The sequence below is a fragment of the Argiope bruennichi genome, chromosome 1, assembly GCF_947563725.1.
Source record: "Argiope bruennichi chromosome 1, qqArgBrue1.1, whole genome shotgun sequence".
Lineage (NCBI taxonomy): Eukaryota > Metazoa > Arthropoda > Arachnida > Araneae > Araneidae > Argiope > Argiope bruennichi.
The window spans coordinates 22844112-22863781 of NC_079151.1; the positions used below are offsets into that span (position 1 = coordinate 22844112).

The 19670-nt window shown below is 28.9% G+C and overlaps 1 protein-coding gene across 1 annotated transcript in view; it reads left to right on the top strand.

The window, feature by feature from the left end:
• The window catches only part of LOC129970522 (uncharacterized), a 135502-nt gene extending 118138 nt beyond the window's left edge, over positions 1 to 17364 (top strand). Inside the window, exon 2 of the mRNA XM_056084466.1 lies at positions 16890 to 17364. Coding sequence (XP_055940441.1) covers positions 16890 to 17248 — 359 coding nt within the window. The 3' untranslated portion in view covers positions 17249 to 17364. The remainder of the gene's footprint in view (positions 1 to 16889) is intronic.
• Positions 17365 to 19670: the final 2306 nt, after the last annotated feature.

The following is a 19670-nucleotide window of genomic DNA, read 5'->3' on the forward strand; positions in this document are numbered from 1 at the left end:
ATAAAAAATGGTGTATTATGCTTAGTTGCCCAAACAAATGAAAGTATAAATTTTCATCAAATAAAAAAAAATCAATCTGAAATACTCGTAAAACTCGTTGCGATTGCTCTAAACGATTTATCTGAAATTGAATGGAACGAATGCTTCAGATTCTCAAAAGCCACTAGTTGATATTAAAATTGGATTTCCATTGACACCCTACATTATAAACATTGAACTCAGAACTTCCGAATTTGGCACCCATATACTTTGAAAAATCAGAATGGTGGTTCGAAAGGGAGAGTCCTATATTAACTGCATATTCCACTCTAATCGATTTATATGAATATTTGCTACTCCTGCAAGATATTTCTTTTGAAAGCATCTTCTGGTATCTTCATGACGCGAGAAATATGCCTTCATTCTTATACGGCTTTGAATAGAATCCATTTAGCGGGCTTGGAACATTTCCAATAATTTTAAAGCTGCCTATAAAACAGTGATAAGGATAATTGACAGCATTGCTATAAAATACAATTGTTCGGTTTGACAGAAAGCATTTGTTGGATCACGCTTTTTTCTGAAATTCTACCACCCCATCAACGATTTTCGATACGTAAATTTTCATATCGGTAAAATACAGAAGGCTAGACCCCGATTCTGACAAAAAAAAAAAAAAAAATGTGCTATGCTGTTTCTCTGATGGGAAAAAAATAACCTTTCATTTAAAACGATTTTAAATTATATTTTAAGCTTTAATACAGAAAAAAAGGTTGTCCGCCAGCAATAATTATCATTCCAAATCGTTTACAGTTTATTTTGTCTTTTTTTTTAATGCGTTCTTTATATATACATATAATAATGATGATGATAAAAAAAAATTAATTCCCAGTTATTTTATCTTAAAGTTGCAAAGGAAACTACATTTTTTAGACAATGACTCCCATTTTTTTCAATTATTATAGTATGTATTGCTTTTTAATTAAATCGCTTAAATAGATTTTTTTTCAGCATTGCATTTTGTTCGAAAACATTCTTCTTCGGTCAATTTAAAATTAAACGGAAATACAGAATAAAAATTTGTAAATGAAATATTGATTCTTTAAAATTAAAAATTCAGATTCCATTTTAAAGTACTGAAATAAACAATAAATTTTGAATTAAAGGGAAAACTTAGAGAATTTTCGAAAAATTCATTTAGCATAATAAATTAACTAAAACTGAATGTAGAAATAAACTCTTCATGTTGATGTGAGGATAACTACAATGAAACTACCTACTCCCCCTCACACAAACACACTAAGTATCCGTGATATTTTTATAGCAAAAGTCACGGCAGCACTGCGATAGGAATTGTGGTTGAGTTCTAATGGTCCTCACCGACCACACTACAATCCCTCGTGAAAATATACGTCCTATTTCGGAGTAGAGGTAATTTGACCTCATCCCATTATTTTACGCAATACTAAAGCAAGAACCAATCACCATGCAGAAAGCTTCTCATTCGCATTTCAGGTGCCTCCGATGAAGTTTAATATTGGGATAATCATAGAGTGGCACATGGATAAATTTGAATGACCAGAAGTTGCGACAGATGGTAACTAAGGTTGGATTCTAAGGTCCACTGCGGTTCAGCTCTTCCTAAGGCAGCGCATCCCGTCACTGATAGGGGATAGCTGATCCCCTACCATTTTTACATATATTAGGGTCATACAAAAAGCTTTTCATTACCCATTCCTGTGGTGCACTCCTGTGGGATTAATAATATGCTGAATAAATAAAAAAAGTGTGGAAAAAACAATTGTTAATATTATGACCCATTTAATTCGTAATCCATCATTCTATAACATAAGCCCAAATTCATTTTTAACCATTTTAATGTAGCTAGATTTAATACCTGTTTTTGTGGATATAATTTTGTAATTAATTTCTCTCCTATATTTTAATATTCTAAAAAATTTGAAATATTATGCACTTTTAGCGATTATACATATTAATTTTTCCAGAAATTAATTATATATTAATCATTAATTAAATCTATATTTTTGTTACTTAACAATATCGTTACGTGTAAAGGAGTTTAAGAAACAAAATTACACAATAGAAAATAGTAATTAATATTTTAAAAACCAATTTTAAAATTTTAATCATTAAAACAAAAAACGCCATTTAGTATACTAATAAAAGTGTGTTTTTAAATAATTTTTTATAAATATTTATTTAAACAAACTATTTTTTATAAGAAATTAGACAAAATATGCATTAATTTTAATTCTGTGAGTTAATCCATTACTGACGAAGATAAAACTTTCGAAGATATGTAAGCAGTTTTATCATAAATATGAATCGGTAATATACTATGCCTTAGAAAAATATTTTATAACTATACTGTGTTTGAGTGGATTTACAAAAATTATAATCTCAGCACAAGTAATGAGACTATTAAATATCTCACCAGACTATGTTAAACTACTAAATCTATATTCCACTCTGAGATTTGTCGCTCAGTCAAACTCAGTGTTACTTTGGATTATCTGTTCAATATCGTAAATAATTGACTTCATAATATAGCTAGAGTAATCAGCTCTTTTCGACCTCCAGCTCTAGAACTAAGCGTTTTATAAGAGACTTTAAATATAATGAGCTTATGCGCTACACCTACAAATCCTATTCATGTAAAATTAAATTTTCATGCTAAATAATAGAAGACTGTTGAGCCAATATGCAAATAATATGCAGAGCTCTAACTAGTATATAATATATTTTACTTTTTATTGATTAATAATTGCTATAGTATTCATTTACTTGAAGTAAAACGAGCTTTTAAGCCAGCAATGTTATAGTCGAGTCGTTAGAATTTAACATCTAGGATATCTAAGAAAGAAGGTGTACAATTCACCATTTTTGATGCAGAATTATGGCATGATACAAATTTATACATATATCTAAATAAATCTATACAAATCAAAGCAAAATGCCAATTATTTCGCATGATATCGAAATCCAAACTTCTCAGCGGGCCGCGGTGGTAAGATCTCGGCTTCGGAACTAGGGGGTTTGAGGTTTGAGGCCCGATTCCACAAAAGAACCGTCCTGTCAGTAGCCATGGTGTACGCTACATCAATCCGGACAAAACGATTGTTGTGGTATGGAAAGGGAGTGCCAGCTCAGGGTCATCCTCGTCGTCTGACAGCGGTTTCAAATTAGGAGGTCTATCCCAAAATAGCCCTAGTGTTTCTTTAAAGCAGGACGTTAATATAACCAAACTAAACCAAATTTCTCAGCATAATTTCTTTAAATTTTGATCACAAATATTATGAAGCATTAGGTAAATTTAAAATGATGTAAATTATAATTAAAATATTTTTTATTAATTTAAAACAATATTTCTATAGTGCATACTCATTATAAGCAACATTCTTGTCGTTCGTTTCGGCAAAACTCTATAAACTGAATCAAAGTTTTTGTAAAATTAGTCACAAGTTAGAAAATGTTTTTTCATAGAAAATTAATATTATTTTCAGCATAAAATATATGTGAATAACGTTTCAAATGTAAGCAAATAATTTAATCTATATAAATAAAAGTGAAAATTTAAAATATTAATAATATTTTACTATATCTTTAGATTTAGAATTCCTATTTAATGGAAGTTTGAAATATCTGTAAAACTATTTTATTTTCTTTCGTGTTGCCATCTGTTTCTTTATTAAATTTTGTGTTATTATTTATTAATAAATATTTTGAAAAATAAGTTTTAACCCGTTTTTAAAAATCGCTTGATTCAACTAATGTTTTTTTTGTTTTAATCTAAAAAAAAAGAATCGGATGAGAATTTTATGCATTATATTTTATAAAGTGTTTTTTTTATATTTAAAATATTTTGCATAAAATTATATTCATGCCATGAAAATCGAGCAATTATTTGAAACTGGCGCCATCTCATTTCTTTATTTCAATGTTTTCTTGTTGCTATTTAAGTATGTCTTGATTTTATCAAATATTTATGCGATGATTATTTGATCTTTCTGCATTATCAGTATTTATATGAAACATCGCTATATTTGAAAACTATTTGATAGCAGTTTAAGTAAATAATCAAAGTTTGATATAAACTTTTAATTTTTTAACCTTGATGGGTATCAAATGTTTGTCTCCTTTTCATTCAAAACTTATTATAAAACGTGCGAAAGAAAGAGGAGAGACTCATCTTGAATATATTTTTTAAAGTAGTAGAAAGTCAACAACTTCGAATTCTGTCTATAAAAATGTTTTCTTCCTGTGTTTAAAGCCCGTTGGCATTTCATCCTGTGAAAGTTTGGAAAATCTTATTTCGCCTCGATATATACTTCATTATATATTTATTTATTGTTATTGTACATTTATGATGCATTACAAATACTTTTGAGAGTCAATCTTAACATAAAGTACAATAAGTGATAATGAAGACAATAGTTAATATGCTCGAAAACTTTTAGGAGTTCAAACTTGTTTTGATGCAATCTGAAGAGAAGACTTTAATGGAAACACCAAATTAGAAAAGGAAACCTTAAACTACGAACAATTACTGTAAGTGAGAGTTACCATGAGTTACCCGGAAAATATTGCTTAGTGGAAAAATTCGCCAACCTGTGGTTCATATCTCTCTCGAATAATCTTTACTGGTCCTTTTATTTGCCAAAACGCAGTAGCTAAATTATCCTTAAAGCCTATTAGGGATTAAAATGTCTATTTTCCAATGACATTATTTTGAGAAACTCAAATTGAGGTGAAAGAAGTTTCATACCTTTCGAAGTCATCTTTATTGTCATTTTTTGAAGATGAAACGATGATCCAAAGTTCCGCATATTTATTTGAGAAACATTGGACTAAGGATTTATCAGAAATGCAAGATAATTTCTGATTTTGTTCTCGTCATTTCACACAATTGCAGCCATTGCTTTGTGAGAAAAAATTCGACGCAGTTCTTTGAAAAATAAATATTTATCGTAAGAAGAGAAAATACACCATTTGAGAAGCGCTTATGGAGGTTCACTGTTCCAGCTTTAAATGAAGTATTATTTGTCATGTTTGAAAATGACCAAGAAACACTTGGCACTATAATACTCATGAGATGACACATTCCTGAAAGTTGGAGATCATTCGGCGCTCTGCAATGTATTTTTTTTTTTTAGGATGGCGGTTAAGAATATCACTTCATCTTGCAATAAACAGATCCCCTGATACTTAAACCTAAAAACAAGAAAGTGTTGCTATAAATCTAATTTTGCTACCCGGCACGAATAGTGTCATCCTGGGAAAAACCGTTAAAACCTTTGAAAGATTTGTCCTGTGCGTGCTAAGCTTGGCGACCATTTGGCGAGTTTGGCGACTAAATGGATAATACTGGAAAGTTCGAGAACTTTTACGATCCATCCACTAAGAACCGAGGTACACCAAGGTACGCCCTGATTGGTCTGAAGATTCAAGCCCCGCTTCCCGGAACTATAAAAGACGGGCACCATCAAGCTGCAGTAGAAGTCGTGTGTATCGTCAGAAGTCGTGTGTGAGAGGAGTCGGAGTCGCCGACAAATACGAGATTTGGAGAGGGTTAGACAGCAAGCAAGCAAGCTGCTGAACTATAGCGATTAAATGCATTACGTTATTATGAATGATCGACGGTATTTTGTTGTAGAAAAAGTTTTGTACCAGTATTCTTTATAGAATTTTATTTACAGAGTATCACAATTATGCTGAAAATGAAAATGGAAGTACCATCTGTCCTCTAGAGTATCTTATCAACAATTTATCGCGAACCTATAAACGAAACTTGAAAGCAAAATATTTTATTTCTTTAGGCCAACAAAGAAAGTTCTTTATTTTCAGATGAGCATACATTCGTTTGCAAGATACTATTGCAAGAGTGAAAACGCTGAATTTATATATATTTGATAATTATATTACACTACTTTCACGAATAGTTCAAAACGTACACGCCGATTTGCTCACCATGCTGCAATACATGTTCCTCTGTTCTCAAGTCATTAGAAAATTAGGATTTTCCAGAAAAAATTGAAAAAAAAAAAAAAAACGAATGCGTTCAACAAGTGGCATATATAGGGATAGACTGAATGCATTCCATAGAACAGTAAACGAAAGAGACGAAAACGCATTCTCATTTAGCTTAAAGAAAAAAATATTAGCCGAAGCAAATGGGAAAATTATATTCGGTAGAATCCTCATATAAAATGGATGGTATCTTTCTTGTTACAGTTGTCCCTACTAATATGATATATGGTCCCTGCGGCCGATGCATTTCTGGTAATGAATTTCTTTCTTGTCTTCTTTCTTCTCCGTATGAAAGAAAGCTAATATGCAAAAAAATATTTTCTCGAAATTGGTAAGTAAACTCGGACTGAAAAGGACTGTTACCCTACATAGAAAAACGGAACCAACAGAAGGGGATTAAACAGATTCTATAAAGATAAATGATATTCTGTGGGAGACAACAGATTCTAATAAGTCATTACCTATAAATATTTTTGCCAACATCTTTATGTGGAATAGTGTAACAGAATATTAGCAATAATATATTACGTTTCTGGTAGTTTTTTAACATTAATGATGCAATAAGTAATATCTAAATATTAAATAAAGATGGTTATCAAAATAATGGAAACACCTTACATTTATAAAGAATCCTTTATTAGTACGGTGTAGGATTGTCTTTGGTATATAATAAAGCTTGTGTTTGCGTAGGAATTGATTCATATAAGTGTTGAATAGTGTTCAGAAGAATATTGCAGCATTCTTCCTGGAAATATTGTGAAACTTCTGGGAGAAATGGCGGTGGAGGATATCGATTCCATATTGAACGCTCTAAAATAGATCATAATGAATCAATTATATGGAGGTCAGGAAACTGTGGGGGCCACGGCAGATGTTCATCTTCATGTTCAGCAAACCATGATTGGACAAGTCTCTCTGCATGGATAAGTACATTATCATCCTGGAAAAATCCATCTTTTGCAGGAACCAGTGGTCCTCCCTTTCAGGGTTATGATTGGTCCAAAACAACGATATGGTTGCCACATCATGGCAGATCCACCTACATGCTTGACATTTGGAAGGAGACAATCACGATCATACGCTTGTGCAGGGATTCTCGAAACGTCCACCCCTCCTTTTGTAAGGAAAAGTGTGAAACACTCCGTCAAACCATATTACTTTCTTCCATTTATCATTCGACCAGGTTATGTGAGTGTGACACCACTGTAGACGATGTTTGCCATTAACATCTGTCACAAATGGCTTGCGAATTGCTGCTCTTCCAGAAATGTTCTGTTTATGAAGGTACCTTCTAACTGTAATCACTGACACAGAAGAATCCAGATACGTATTGGGCTCTGCGGTCAATTTTATTGCAGTTGTTAGCTTTTTAGACTTTACAATCCCTCAATATCCATCAATCTATTTCACTTAGTTTCTCTTTCCGCACATTGTTTTACTTCGCCGGTCTCGTATTGCCGCGCTGTGTGTATGCTGTCATGACTTTAGACACTGCATCTTGGGAAACGCCTAAAAGTTGGGATGTTTCGGTCACATTTGATCCCGCTAGACGGTCTCTTACAATTTGGCCTCTTTGAAAATCCGAGAGGTCCGACATTTTACAATATTGAAAAAAAAATAATCCAAGAATGACCGATAAAGCTAACACATACTATCAGATATATGTATTGCTATTTATAAAAAAAACACTTGTGGCTATTATTACATCTTAATGCTTACGAATCGCATTAAAAAATGCCACATTTATTCACAGGTGTTTCCATTATTTTGATAACTACCTGTATATATGCAGTATTATGGGAGGATGGCCCATCTTTGCTTTCCTTTCGTGAACATCATGAAATGGTTTCATACCTTACCGCACCTCTAAAAAATAGCCAGAGATTTTTACATAAATGAAAGAGCTAAAATTTCGCAGCCATTGGTTTACTATAAATGCGAAAATATTTTCATTCAAATTCCGAGAATCAAAACAAAAAAAAATCATGAGAAGCTAATATAGGTAAACTAAATAATTATAATTGTAATTTTAATAAAGATAAATTTTTAATTCATTTAAAATCTTCCAATTTTTTTAAAATTTATTGTGGCTTAATTTCCACATTGCATTTTTTCAACATTTTGAGGTTTCACAAATTTTTCTTATTGATCCACATTTCCGGTCAAAAGTTATTTTGTGTATTAATAAGAAAATCTTTAGAAGACATTTCTATTTTTTTCTACTTTTTGCTTTTCATTATGTTTATAGTTCACTACCATAATATTTATTTAAAATAAGAAATTATTTTTCCTCAAATTCACTCCAGATAGACCGCTAGTATTGAATCAAATCTAAATAAAATTTTGAGATTTATCAATTAATAATTAAATTTAAAAAAGGATTAAAATTGTCTTATTTTCATGAACATAAACTATACATAATTTTATAGCTCTAGAATGTCAGAAAAGGAGTGAGAAAAATAGATTATGGATTAAAGTTTGAAAATATGAAGCATATCAAGAAAGCAGTAAAAATTTACAAAAAACCTTTTTAAGAAAAAAAATCTTCTAGCTTCTCTAAATAATGAGAATCGTTTTTGGTTACATCTGCAAAAAATTATGCATTTAATTTATAATTCTATTGCTTATCATTTGTAAATTTATTTAATAACCAATTATAAAATAATTGTTTAATAACTGGAATTTTTAAATCGATTATGTCCATTTTTCACGAAATTTCTATGAAATGAACATATTTTTGTAAAATAAATTTGCTGATTTGTGGGTTACTTTCTAAATATTATAATTTTTCCGTTCTTTATCACTATATTCTTAACGCGTATTTTTTCCTTGATAAGACGAATAAATCTGGGAACCAAACAGATTGTCAAATAACTCTTTCTTCCGTTTTCGCTTCAAGAATAGAAAAGTGCGATTCATTGTTCTATTTTAAAGCTGTGAACCTCAGAGTATTGCTCGAAAGTGCAACTCGGGGATTTCGAGCTCTTCTAAATCTTTCTAATATTGCTTTTTCCAGCGATTTCTGCATTTCTTTCTTTCGTTTCTTTTCGACTGAATAATCATACATTATCCTATACTTTTTTCTGACCTTTTTCAATTCTGAAAAGCAACTTTGTTAGGTGTTTGGAAGGATTCAATCTCAATAATTTACAGCTCTTTACTTTTTTTTTCTTTCGACAGATTTTTGTTCGAATGGAAAAATAATAATCTCTCAGAGGAAATTTTGAAACGCAAAATAACATTCTTATTTCAAATAATTGTGTTACTTATGTTTGACTACACATAGAATTTAATGTAACTGTGTGCTAAAGTTGACATTACTATAAAATTGAAAATTTCCGATATTTCTTTTATTGCTACTTTAATCAAAATGTTGTTGAAGATTTTTATTCTAACTGGAATTGTAGGAATAATTCTGAAATATCACATAAGAATCGTATTCATTATTTAAAATGGCATATGTGAAATGCCGTTTACTAAAATAATAATAAAGGGTTCAGTTAATGCGTTCATCTGGTCGGAAATGCCATGGAGAATACACTGAATTTCCATGCTGAATTTTGCATTCTCTAATTCTCTTCTTAATTTTAAATGTAAGATAAATGTCCTAATTTAATTTTCCCCTTAATATTTAATAATACAAATTGCGACATTCTATTGGAATATTAAATTGTTTTTATTACCACTTAACAATCCAGTTTAATCAGATCTTATTACTTCATTTTATGTGTAGTATTGTTTCCTGAAACCCATGCTTTTAATTTTGTTCCTTTTAGTCGAGCGGTAGTTTATTGATGATTTACTTGGAAAATGAATTTCATTATCTAATACAGAAACAATTGGCAACATGATTTCTGTTGCTGTTCTTCTCACAAATCATAAAAGAAAAATTTGTATGTTCTCATAAAAATGTAAAATACATACAATCAAAAAAGAAAATGAAAAAAAATTATAGATAGTAATAATGTACATTTTTTCAATGATATTACCCTTATATTAGAAAATTTTAAACACGTATACGAAAAGAAGTGAGAATATTGCATTAAATGCATCAAATGTGAAGTGATGAAAGGCAAATTGTGATTCCGTTCGTTAAAAGAATACTTAAAATAATTTTTGTTCAACTTTTACATGAAATGAAAAGATTCTGCCCCAACAATTAAATGTAAGGAAATCATAAAATATTTACAAAAAAATGGCGAAATATTTTAGTTTCGGTAGTAATTTTGATTGAAAATAGTTTTTTTAAACTTTCTTTCTCCTTCTCTTTGATGGGAAAAAAAGAAAGAAATAGAAGAAAGAGAAAGGTATTTTAAAGCAGTTTATATTAAAAGAATTCTTTTTCAAAATGTAAAAGAAAATATTTACTACTGCTCAGTATTATCCATTCACATTCACTTTCAAAAAAAAAAAAACTCTGCTTTTAAAATTTTTTCTAGATTCAAATACCACAAAATATTTAGTGAAAAAAGAACAGCCTTCTGTCACAAAAGTCTGTTGACATTTCTCTCGTGTTATGACACAAAATATTCATTAGAAAAACTTATTAATATTCGATGTTTATAACAGAATAACCGCAGAGATTTCAAAAAGTTTCTGTTCAAGTGAAAGAAACGTAAAGCAGCGAAAAATTCTTTTTCCCTCGTTATACATTTTAAAGAATCGAAATAATGAAGTGGGGTTTCTCCTTTTTAAAAGAGTTTTTGAATGTACTTGCATGTAGTTCTTCATGAAATAAAAGATAGCTATTTTACTTCCTGCCCTACATTCAGTTATTTTTAAGTCTCAGGTTGTTTTGAATACCGGTAATTCAACACACGTCGCAATTGATATTTTATGAGGAATACTGCTCCTAAATAATGAGGTAGAACTGTGATTTATGAGTACTGCCGATTCCACTTTAATAGTGGAGACTTCATGTGCTCATATCTTTCACCTTGGAATTTTAAGAGAAATAATACCGTTTCACCTCAGGGTAGGTGAAGTTGGGGATTCTCGTAATTATTTAAATATCATTAACAGTAGTGACGGATTTTAATGTACTATAGCTTTAAGTGCTTATGAAGGATTTTAATAGTCTGTATGCCACATCAATTTGAGTTTAAATAGCATTTAAGAGGCTTCAGTACACCCATGGCTTAATTGCTTGCAATTGATTATGTGATTTAAGCAAAGAACATTAAATTAATAATGATTTTTCTCTAAATCTCGCATACATTTCAGTTAGCTCTCAAAATTTCATCTTTTAAAATTCTTCTTAATTGAAAATATATAGAAATTCAATTTTTAAAAAATAATTTGTAATTAATTTTATTTTTATTACTGTGCAGAATATAGTATTGACAGCACAAAAAAAATCGTCTCTGGTCAATTTATAGGTTATTCGTGTTTCAAAAATTAGAAACATAAGTCTTATTGATGTGCTTAATTATTTTTTTAAAGTATAGAGAATATATATATATATATATATATATAATAAGGAGTGTAATAACACCCCTATTACCATTGTAGAATGAAAGATTGTAGAATTGTAGATTGTACCATTATAGAATACCTTATTACCATTGTAGAATGAAAGATCTTGTTCTAAAATAAGGTACAAAAATGTGTAAAGCTTACTTGAAAATGCTAGCTTTAGCTAAATTCCTTGTCAAGAAGTAAGTTTAGGTTATCCATGTTAAAATATTGATTTTTAGAATTCAGTCGCTTGTGTGTTTGGATATTTTTTTTTAAATATTTAATCGAAATAATTTCCAGATATTGGATTATTGATTTGATTAGGATTGATTACTGATTAGATTGAATTGATTGTATTATTGCCTTTTCACATTTATAATTTGTTAAATATTTTTATAATATTTTAAGAAATAGGAATATATCCTAGTTTAAATGTTTAGAAGAAAATTATTCATGAAATGCATTTCCATCAAGCATATCACAGTTTGAAGTGAATATGCCACCTGATTAATATTTTCTTGTTACTAAAATGACTAGTTGACACCGCATAGATTCGGCCTTATTTTCAAGAAATGCAGAATAAAACTATAATTAAATTTGAAAAAATTAAAATATTTCACCAAAGAAATGATGGGTCAATCAACTATAATATTAAAGAAAATATTTGCAATTTTTTTAATACAAAACCATTTATTTCGAATATTTTATATTTGATACCACTAACACTAAAAGTTACATGAATCTCAATAGAACTTTATTGAATATTTATAAAAAGTTTAAACTATAAACATATTTTGTTTATATCTCAAAGTCAAAATTTTTTTATAAAATTACTTATATCTTTCTAAAAAAAGAAAAGTTTGGGATTTAATATATTTTATGATTGGGAGAAAAAAAAACTTAACACTGACAGTATAGATCACATACTTTATACCTACATCCAATTCTTACTAATATGCGAAGTTTAGATAATGCTACTTATAGTTAAGCTTTATTTTTTACGAGCATAAATTACGAGCATACGCACATAAAACGCTGAGAAAGAAGTTTGTAAAATATGAAAAGACCGTTGCGTTTCTGAATAAAATGTTTATATAAAGATAATACTCCAAGTGCAAAAGTAGATAAATGAAAATTCAATGTTAAAAGAAATCCACTGCAGTGAAACAACATTAACTATATACAATTCAAAAAAATATATTAATATAATATTGTAACAACTTCAGGCTCTATTTAGAAACAATCAACAAAATTCGAAATCGAAATGTTTACTTATTATTGAAGTAATTCTTTTTTAATATTCATTTTAATAATAACTTTGTTTAGTCAAAATATATTTATTCAATAAGTATTCCTACAATATACATAAGATTACAAAATGTTCATAATTTATTATTGAAGTAAGGACTATGTGACTGAAAAAAAGTTGAAAGAAATGGAATGCACATTGATTACGTATAACCCCAAGTACGAAAATATGCACATGAAAACTTAAATGCTAAAAAAATGCAAGAATGATACATTTATAATAAAATACATTAATTTCATAGAAAGAAAAAGATACACGGAAATGGCATTTTTACTGCAACTTCAAGGGCTGTTCAATAAAAGTTAATCAGCAATTGAAATATTTACTTATTATTGTAACAACTCATCTTTGATATTTATTTTAATAATCCTGATATTTTTTTGAGCAAAATCTGTCTATTCAAAAAAATATTAAAATCGCGTTGGCTTTTATGGCAAAGGAGAGTGAGGAGATGGTTCAAAGCTCGGCATTTTTCATGTGGGCGGAATAGGTACAAAATATCCGAAATATGACGGAATAAAAGGTTGCAACTCTAAATTGTTGGTTGTTCCCGAGATCTAATTACGAATCAAAATAAAAAGTTCTATACAAAATTACCCTCATGTAACGTCAAACGGGGCTTGAATTAAATCAAGTAATAAAAGTGTTTCAAATTATATTTATTTATATTGTATCTTCACATTTCACGAAAATAATAGAGCCCGGTGGCCTGGTGGTAAGGTTTTGTCCACGGGAGCCGGAGGGCTTCAGGTTCGAAACACGATTCTGCCGAAGAACTGTCGTGTAAATGGTCTAGTGCATATTAAATCCATCTGGGCCAAACATCATCCCACTGGTGTGGTGTGGAAGTTTGGAGAGAGTTGCCAGCTTAGGTGTCTGCCTCGTCATCTGCCCGTGGCTCAAAATTACGAGCTCCGTCCTAAAATATCCTTAGTGTTGCTTTAAAACGGTAAAGTTAATATAACTAAAACAAACACGAAAATAATGTTTTGAATAGAAAAAAAAAAATGTATATATACAATTTTTACTTTACTTACTATAGAAAAACTTACTTTAGAAATGTAGTGAGTAAAATAAATGTTAGAAATGTAGCGAGTAAAATAAGATGATTTAGTAAGAAAAAAAATTGAAGGTTTTGCTAATGTAAATGAAAATAAGCATATTTACATTACTCTAATTCAATATTAAACTGAATCTTTATTCGAATATCAAAATTATTTCCCATTCTAAGATTTCGTAAATATTATTATTAATTTAATCTAACTTCAATATCACTTATTATGCTTTCTTTATTTGTTTCTCTTACTGACGTTTTTATGTTCTTCAGAAAATCTATAAAATGTTTCTACTTTGTAAAGCTCTGATTAGATTTTGGCTAATAAAACGTTCTGTAAAAGGAATTGCTTTTCATTTTTGTATAATCGGTTTTTTGATATATAAATATTCCCATAAAGACGATTTATTTTTTTATTATATTTAATGGATAACAACCTTTTAAGTTATAAACGTTTGCTTTATAATAGAAATTAGAATATTGCCTTTTAAAGCGCTTAAATATAAATGGCTTAATAAAAGTGGTTTTGAAAGAATTTTCTTGATTAAAATGCTTTTAAAATTTCGTGTATACTTAATTTTGATTCCAAAAGATTGATAAATAATTTCAGAAAGCTAAAATACAAGATTTTTTTTTAAATTTAAAACATTAGGAAATGGTATTCATAAAAATTATGAAACCTTTCAATGTGAATTCCAAATGAAATCAAGAGTTATTTCAAATATTGAATCAGTCTTTGAAGTAGAAAAGAATCGGACATGAAATTAAATTATTCTAGTTGAAAATGCAAAGGATTCTCTTGGATTCTTAATCTTTTTGTTTCTTTCTTTTGCAAACTTAAACGGAAGAAAATAATATATAAGCTGTTTGAAACGTTGTATAATCCTTTCTTTTCTAAATTCATATTCAGAAATGTGAAAGCAGCTGCGCTTCAGTAGGTTCTCTTTGTTTCGTCGTTAAAATTCCTAAAAGCACTGTCAATCACTTAAGCTTCAAAATATTTCTTTCAGTCTGGTGATAGTTTTGCATAGGTTTTACAATATAGCAATCAATTACTTTTATTTTAAATGATTTAATTCTGCAAAATAATAAAGAAATTATGGGATTAAATACCAGTGGAAAAACGGCTAAATAAAATGAATTTTTTTTTAAAGTTGTATCAAAGAATATTGGAAAGAGCAAGGGTCACCAAGTTTGAACTTATAAAAATTGAAATTAAATCGTGTTATCCAAGCTATCTGATCCTTTTACAATTGTTCCTAATGAATGAGCGAATTCGCTGTGTGGAAATCAATAATTTTCTGTGGAATTACAATTTTAAAATGCCATTATTTGTTAAAATTTGAGAACCTGTATTATATTGACGGAAAAGAGAATTTTTTCAGATCCAAGTTCAGAGAGAATTAAACGTTTAAAACGGGTTGCCAAGTTTGAAATACCATCAGCCAAAAATTGGAATTGACTCGAGCTGTCCAGGATGTCTTATCACTTTGCCTTTATTCTTAATTAAAATATGATTTGCCTAATAGAAATCAATAATTTTCTAAAGAATTGCAATTCTAAACTGCCATCATTTGTTAAAATTGTACGCTTATATTCTTTGGACAAAAATGAGAATTTTAAAAATGTGAATTTCTTCAAATCATTTTTACTCTATTACATCAATGTAAGTCTGATAATATTTTTTTTATGCAGCTGCCAATTTCTTTACTCAGTGATTGTAAAGATATTAAGAATACGTAGTGCATTTGATTTCAATGTTGGTTAAAATGTAAAGCTCGGTTTCAAACTCTTTATTGCATTAAAATTTATTCAAATATCAATGAAATATTAAAATAAAGTCAAACAATAAAATACAAAATAAAGTCAAAGCATAAAATAAGTAATTTACATCTGAATTGCAATTATTGTAACTGAGTAATTTATGGAAACTACGTTTGAAACATAAAATAAATTTTTATAAGCAAGATTATTTAGTATGTAATATCTAAATTATCAAAATTTTAAAACTAAATCCAAATTTCCAAATTATTTGAAATTATTAAAGATCTTTTTAAAAATTGCCTTCATTATTCAAAAACGTCATTGCAAAACGTCATAGCTTTAAAACTTGCATTAAATTTGACCATACCATAACTACTATTTGTTCTGTTAAACCATCCGATTTTACTTTCTTCGCTAGGTCTATTTAAATTTAAAAAAAATGTTGTGAAAATATATTTTACTTTCTTTATAGTTTCCCCTATTTCGTTGGTGTCTTAGCTAAATTGAGATAAAAGGGCTGGAAGTTTAATATTGGCTGCTTCATAATAGCCTCTGAAACAACGTGTTTTTAGCGATGTCCATATAAAATATTTCAAGCAGAACAATTTTTTCTACAGTTTTCTACAGTTTCAACAATTTTTTTCTATTTAAATACAGAGGACAATAAATATTAAATTTGGTATTATTTGGTAGCAGCCAATGAAAAAGGTTTCTTTTCTGCTCTTCTCAGGGCATTGGAAATTGTGTTACATGAAATTACAATTTGATACATACACGAAATACAAACATGAATCAATTCAAAACCTTTGTTATCGAGATATTGCAAATATTCAACGAGAGAGAGAGATATGTTAGTGCTTCAGGCATTCCGTGAATTCAAACTTGTACAATTTAGTTAAAGAATGATCGAAGTGTTAGAAATATTTGATGCTACATCCACTATTCAGTGCTTCTAGTATTCTATGATTTTAATATCACTGGAACCAATTTGTTTGGAACCAAGGCTGGGGACCGATCGAATTGCTCCAAATGTTTGAAGTCAGTTCCAACCTTGCATCGGCCGTAATCAATTATATGATAGCCACTCTGAGTTTTCCAACTTTTGAAGAATGAGAATGAATTATAAAAATAATAATTTGTTCAAAAAAATGTTTATACAATTACTGGAATGATTCAACTAAGCTTCACAAACCCAAATGGACCTCCAAAATTGAATACCGTTTCTTCAATAATTTTGCTAGATTTTAATATAAGCAGATTATTATTGTTTTTTTACAGATTATCCAATCATGAAACACGTGAAAACTATCTGTCTGGTCTTGGTCGTCTTGCACCTATCTGCCGCGGCCTACCCTTCATCCCAAATCCAAAGATTGGCCCGCCTCGTTATGCCCTATGTCGGAGGCAACCACCACTCTCTAGCTCTGGCACGTTCCCTGGATGCATCATCTTCCCTTGCAAGACGACACAATGATGACTCGTCCCAAGACGTTGGAGCGACGGACTTCGAGGACGAGGACGTTGACAGCGTCAGCAAGAGGCAGTTTGACGATTACGGACACATGCGATTTGGCCGCAACGCTGGAGTACCGCATAAGAAGTTCGATGATTATGGACACATGCGCTACGGAAAGTAGTTGGATGAAGAATTTTGTTTTTTGTAATCAAGATGGCTGGTTTTGTTTGTTCTAAACTAAAAATTTGAGTAGAAGGATATTAAAAAAAATGATTGTGCTGAAATTTATTGTAAAAGGATGTGATTATTATTAAATGCTTTTTTGATTTTTTTTTAATGTTTTTGGTGCTTCGAATTACTTATTAAAACGTTTTGTCAATATAAGATTGAAGAAAAAAAAAGAAATCTTTAAATCACAGACTGATTATTCCTGTTAACCATTTAACTGTTTCGATCTCTTTAGAAAATGCATATCTAAATGTGCAGAAACACACACACGTGCACACACACTATATATATATATATATATATATATATATATATATATATATATATATATATATATATATATATATATATATATAATATAACTGTCACTGAATAAACTTGTCATAACTCAAAATATTATACTTTTTCCATTACGATTATTATCGACAAAAACAGTTAAGTGGTTAACTATACAAAAACATTTAGATGAAGTAATAATCGATTAATTAGAAGAATTAATAGTAATTAGATGAAGTAATAATAATATCGTTTCCTTAAGCAAATATAATTATTACCATGAGTATGAAAAACGCATTGAAAGTTAGAATCACAAAAAAGACCAAACTGACAGTTTTATTTAATTATGATAAATATCTCCAAACCTTTTTGCGTTATTTTATTTTGAGAGAATATATATCATAATCAGTTTCTTTGCTTTATTAATTAATTATAATTCACGAATTATAAGAATACATAAGAGTATCTAAGGAATATAGTTTTGTTTAATTTCTTATCTTTTTATTATTCGAATTCCACTTACTAAAAATATTTTAAGTCATCAAGATGAACTGTAATAATTTTCTTTTATGTTTTGTTATTCATTCATATTAGGACTCACAAAAATATAATCAATTTATTTAAAACAACATCTTGATATTATTATTTCCTTAACAATTCTGGAACAATTATCATTTCGATAAAAAAAAACTTTATTTTCAAGATTAATTACGAAGTTCAGCTCTTCAATAATAATTGTCTGCATCATTCTTTGTTTTAGCTATGTAATAATATAATAATATTATGATATTTTTGTTATTATCCATAGGAAGAAATGGAAGTTTGGAAAAAATATATAGCTGAGTTCTGCTTTTATATATGAGAGTAATTGATATCGGCGGTAAAGCCGAATATGAAATTAGCATCTTTTAATTTTCAATTCGGTTACGGCTATCAAAACATTTATATGCCTTTGAGAAAAATTTACATATCAAAGAAAATAAAAGTAGAAAGCTTCTTCTCGAAATACAGAAATCTTTTCAAGATATGAATTTCAGTGTGTTTGAAATTGTATAATTTTTAAAAGACTTTCAACTGGATTTGAATTCTTAAAAATAATTTTTAACTTTTCGTTGCACCTCAGAAAGTTATAAAAATGTGTGTCACAAATTTGTAAAATGCAGAAAAAAAATTTAAACGAAATGCTTTTGTAAAATAGTTTTAAACTGCCTTACGAAAAACTGAAGAATTAAAAGAATGTTTATTAATTCAATCCTTTTTAATAATAAGACTTAATTAAGTTTTTAATAATAATTAGAGCTCCAAATGTAAAAATTGTTTCAAAAACATGATATAGTCTTAAATAAATTAAAAAACGATGCATACTATATTTTAGTAGAAACTTATTATCTTAAGTTTTAGTTCTGATTTATTGAGATAAATATATCTGCAAATCGTTTTAAGGTTAAATAAAGATGTTTTTATAAAATTAAAGCAAATTTGGTTTTCTTCTTGTTTTAAAAAAATAGTTTACCAAAACTATATCAAGATAAAAATAATAATAAAAATATAGTCCTCCAAAAAATATTGGAACAGATTCAGTGATTTTTTTATAAAATTCATTGATGAAATAATGAAAAGATATCAGTCATAAAAATGAATGAATCATTCATAAATAAATGATATCATTGATTCATAGAAATATTTCATGATATCTTTCATAAAATGTTATCATTCATAGAATAGGGTGAACTTGTTGAGTGAACTGAGACGCGAAAATCTTTCAGGTTGTATTTTCCATACTTTAAAATTACAAATACTTTTGTGTATGCACATAGTATACATTCCGCACCTTCTTTTTTTTATTTTCGTCTGAATTTAAAATTTTGTACTAAAAAAAGTTACTCTTAGTAAGAATATGCAAAATCTTCTCTTAATTTTGGGGTGCCTTTTGTCCATCCTAGAATACATAAAAAATGAAAATATTATTTACACAGTAATATGAAACCCACATGCATTAAAAGATATTCCATCATTCAGTGCCATCAGGACCTATTTCTCACAGAAAAAAAATCAAATACAACGAAAATAAAACATTTTATTTATTAAATAACAAATTT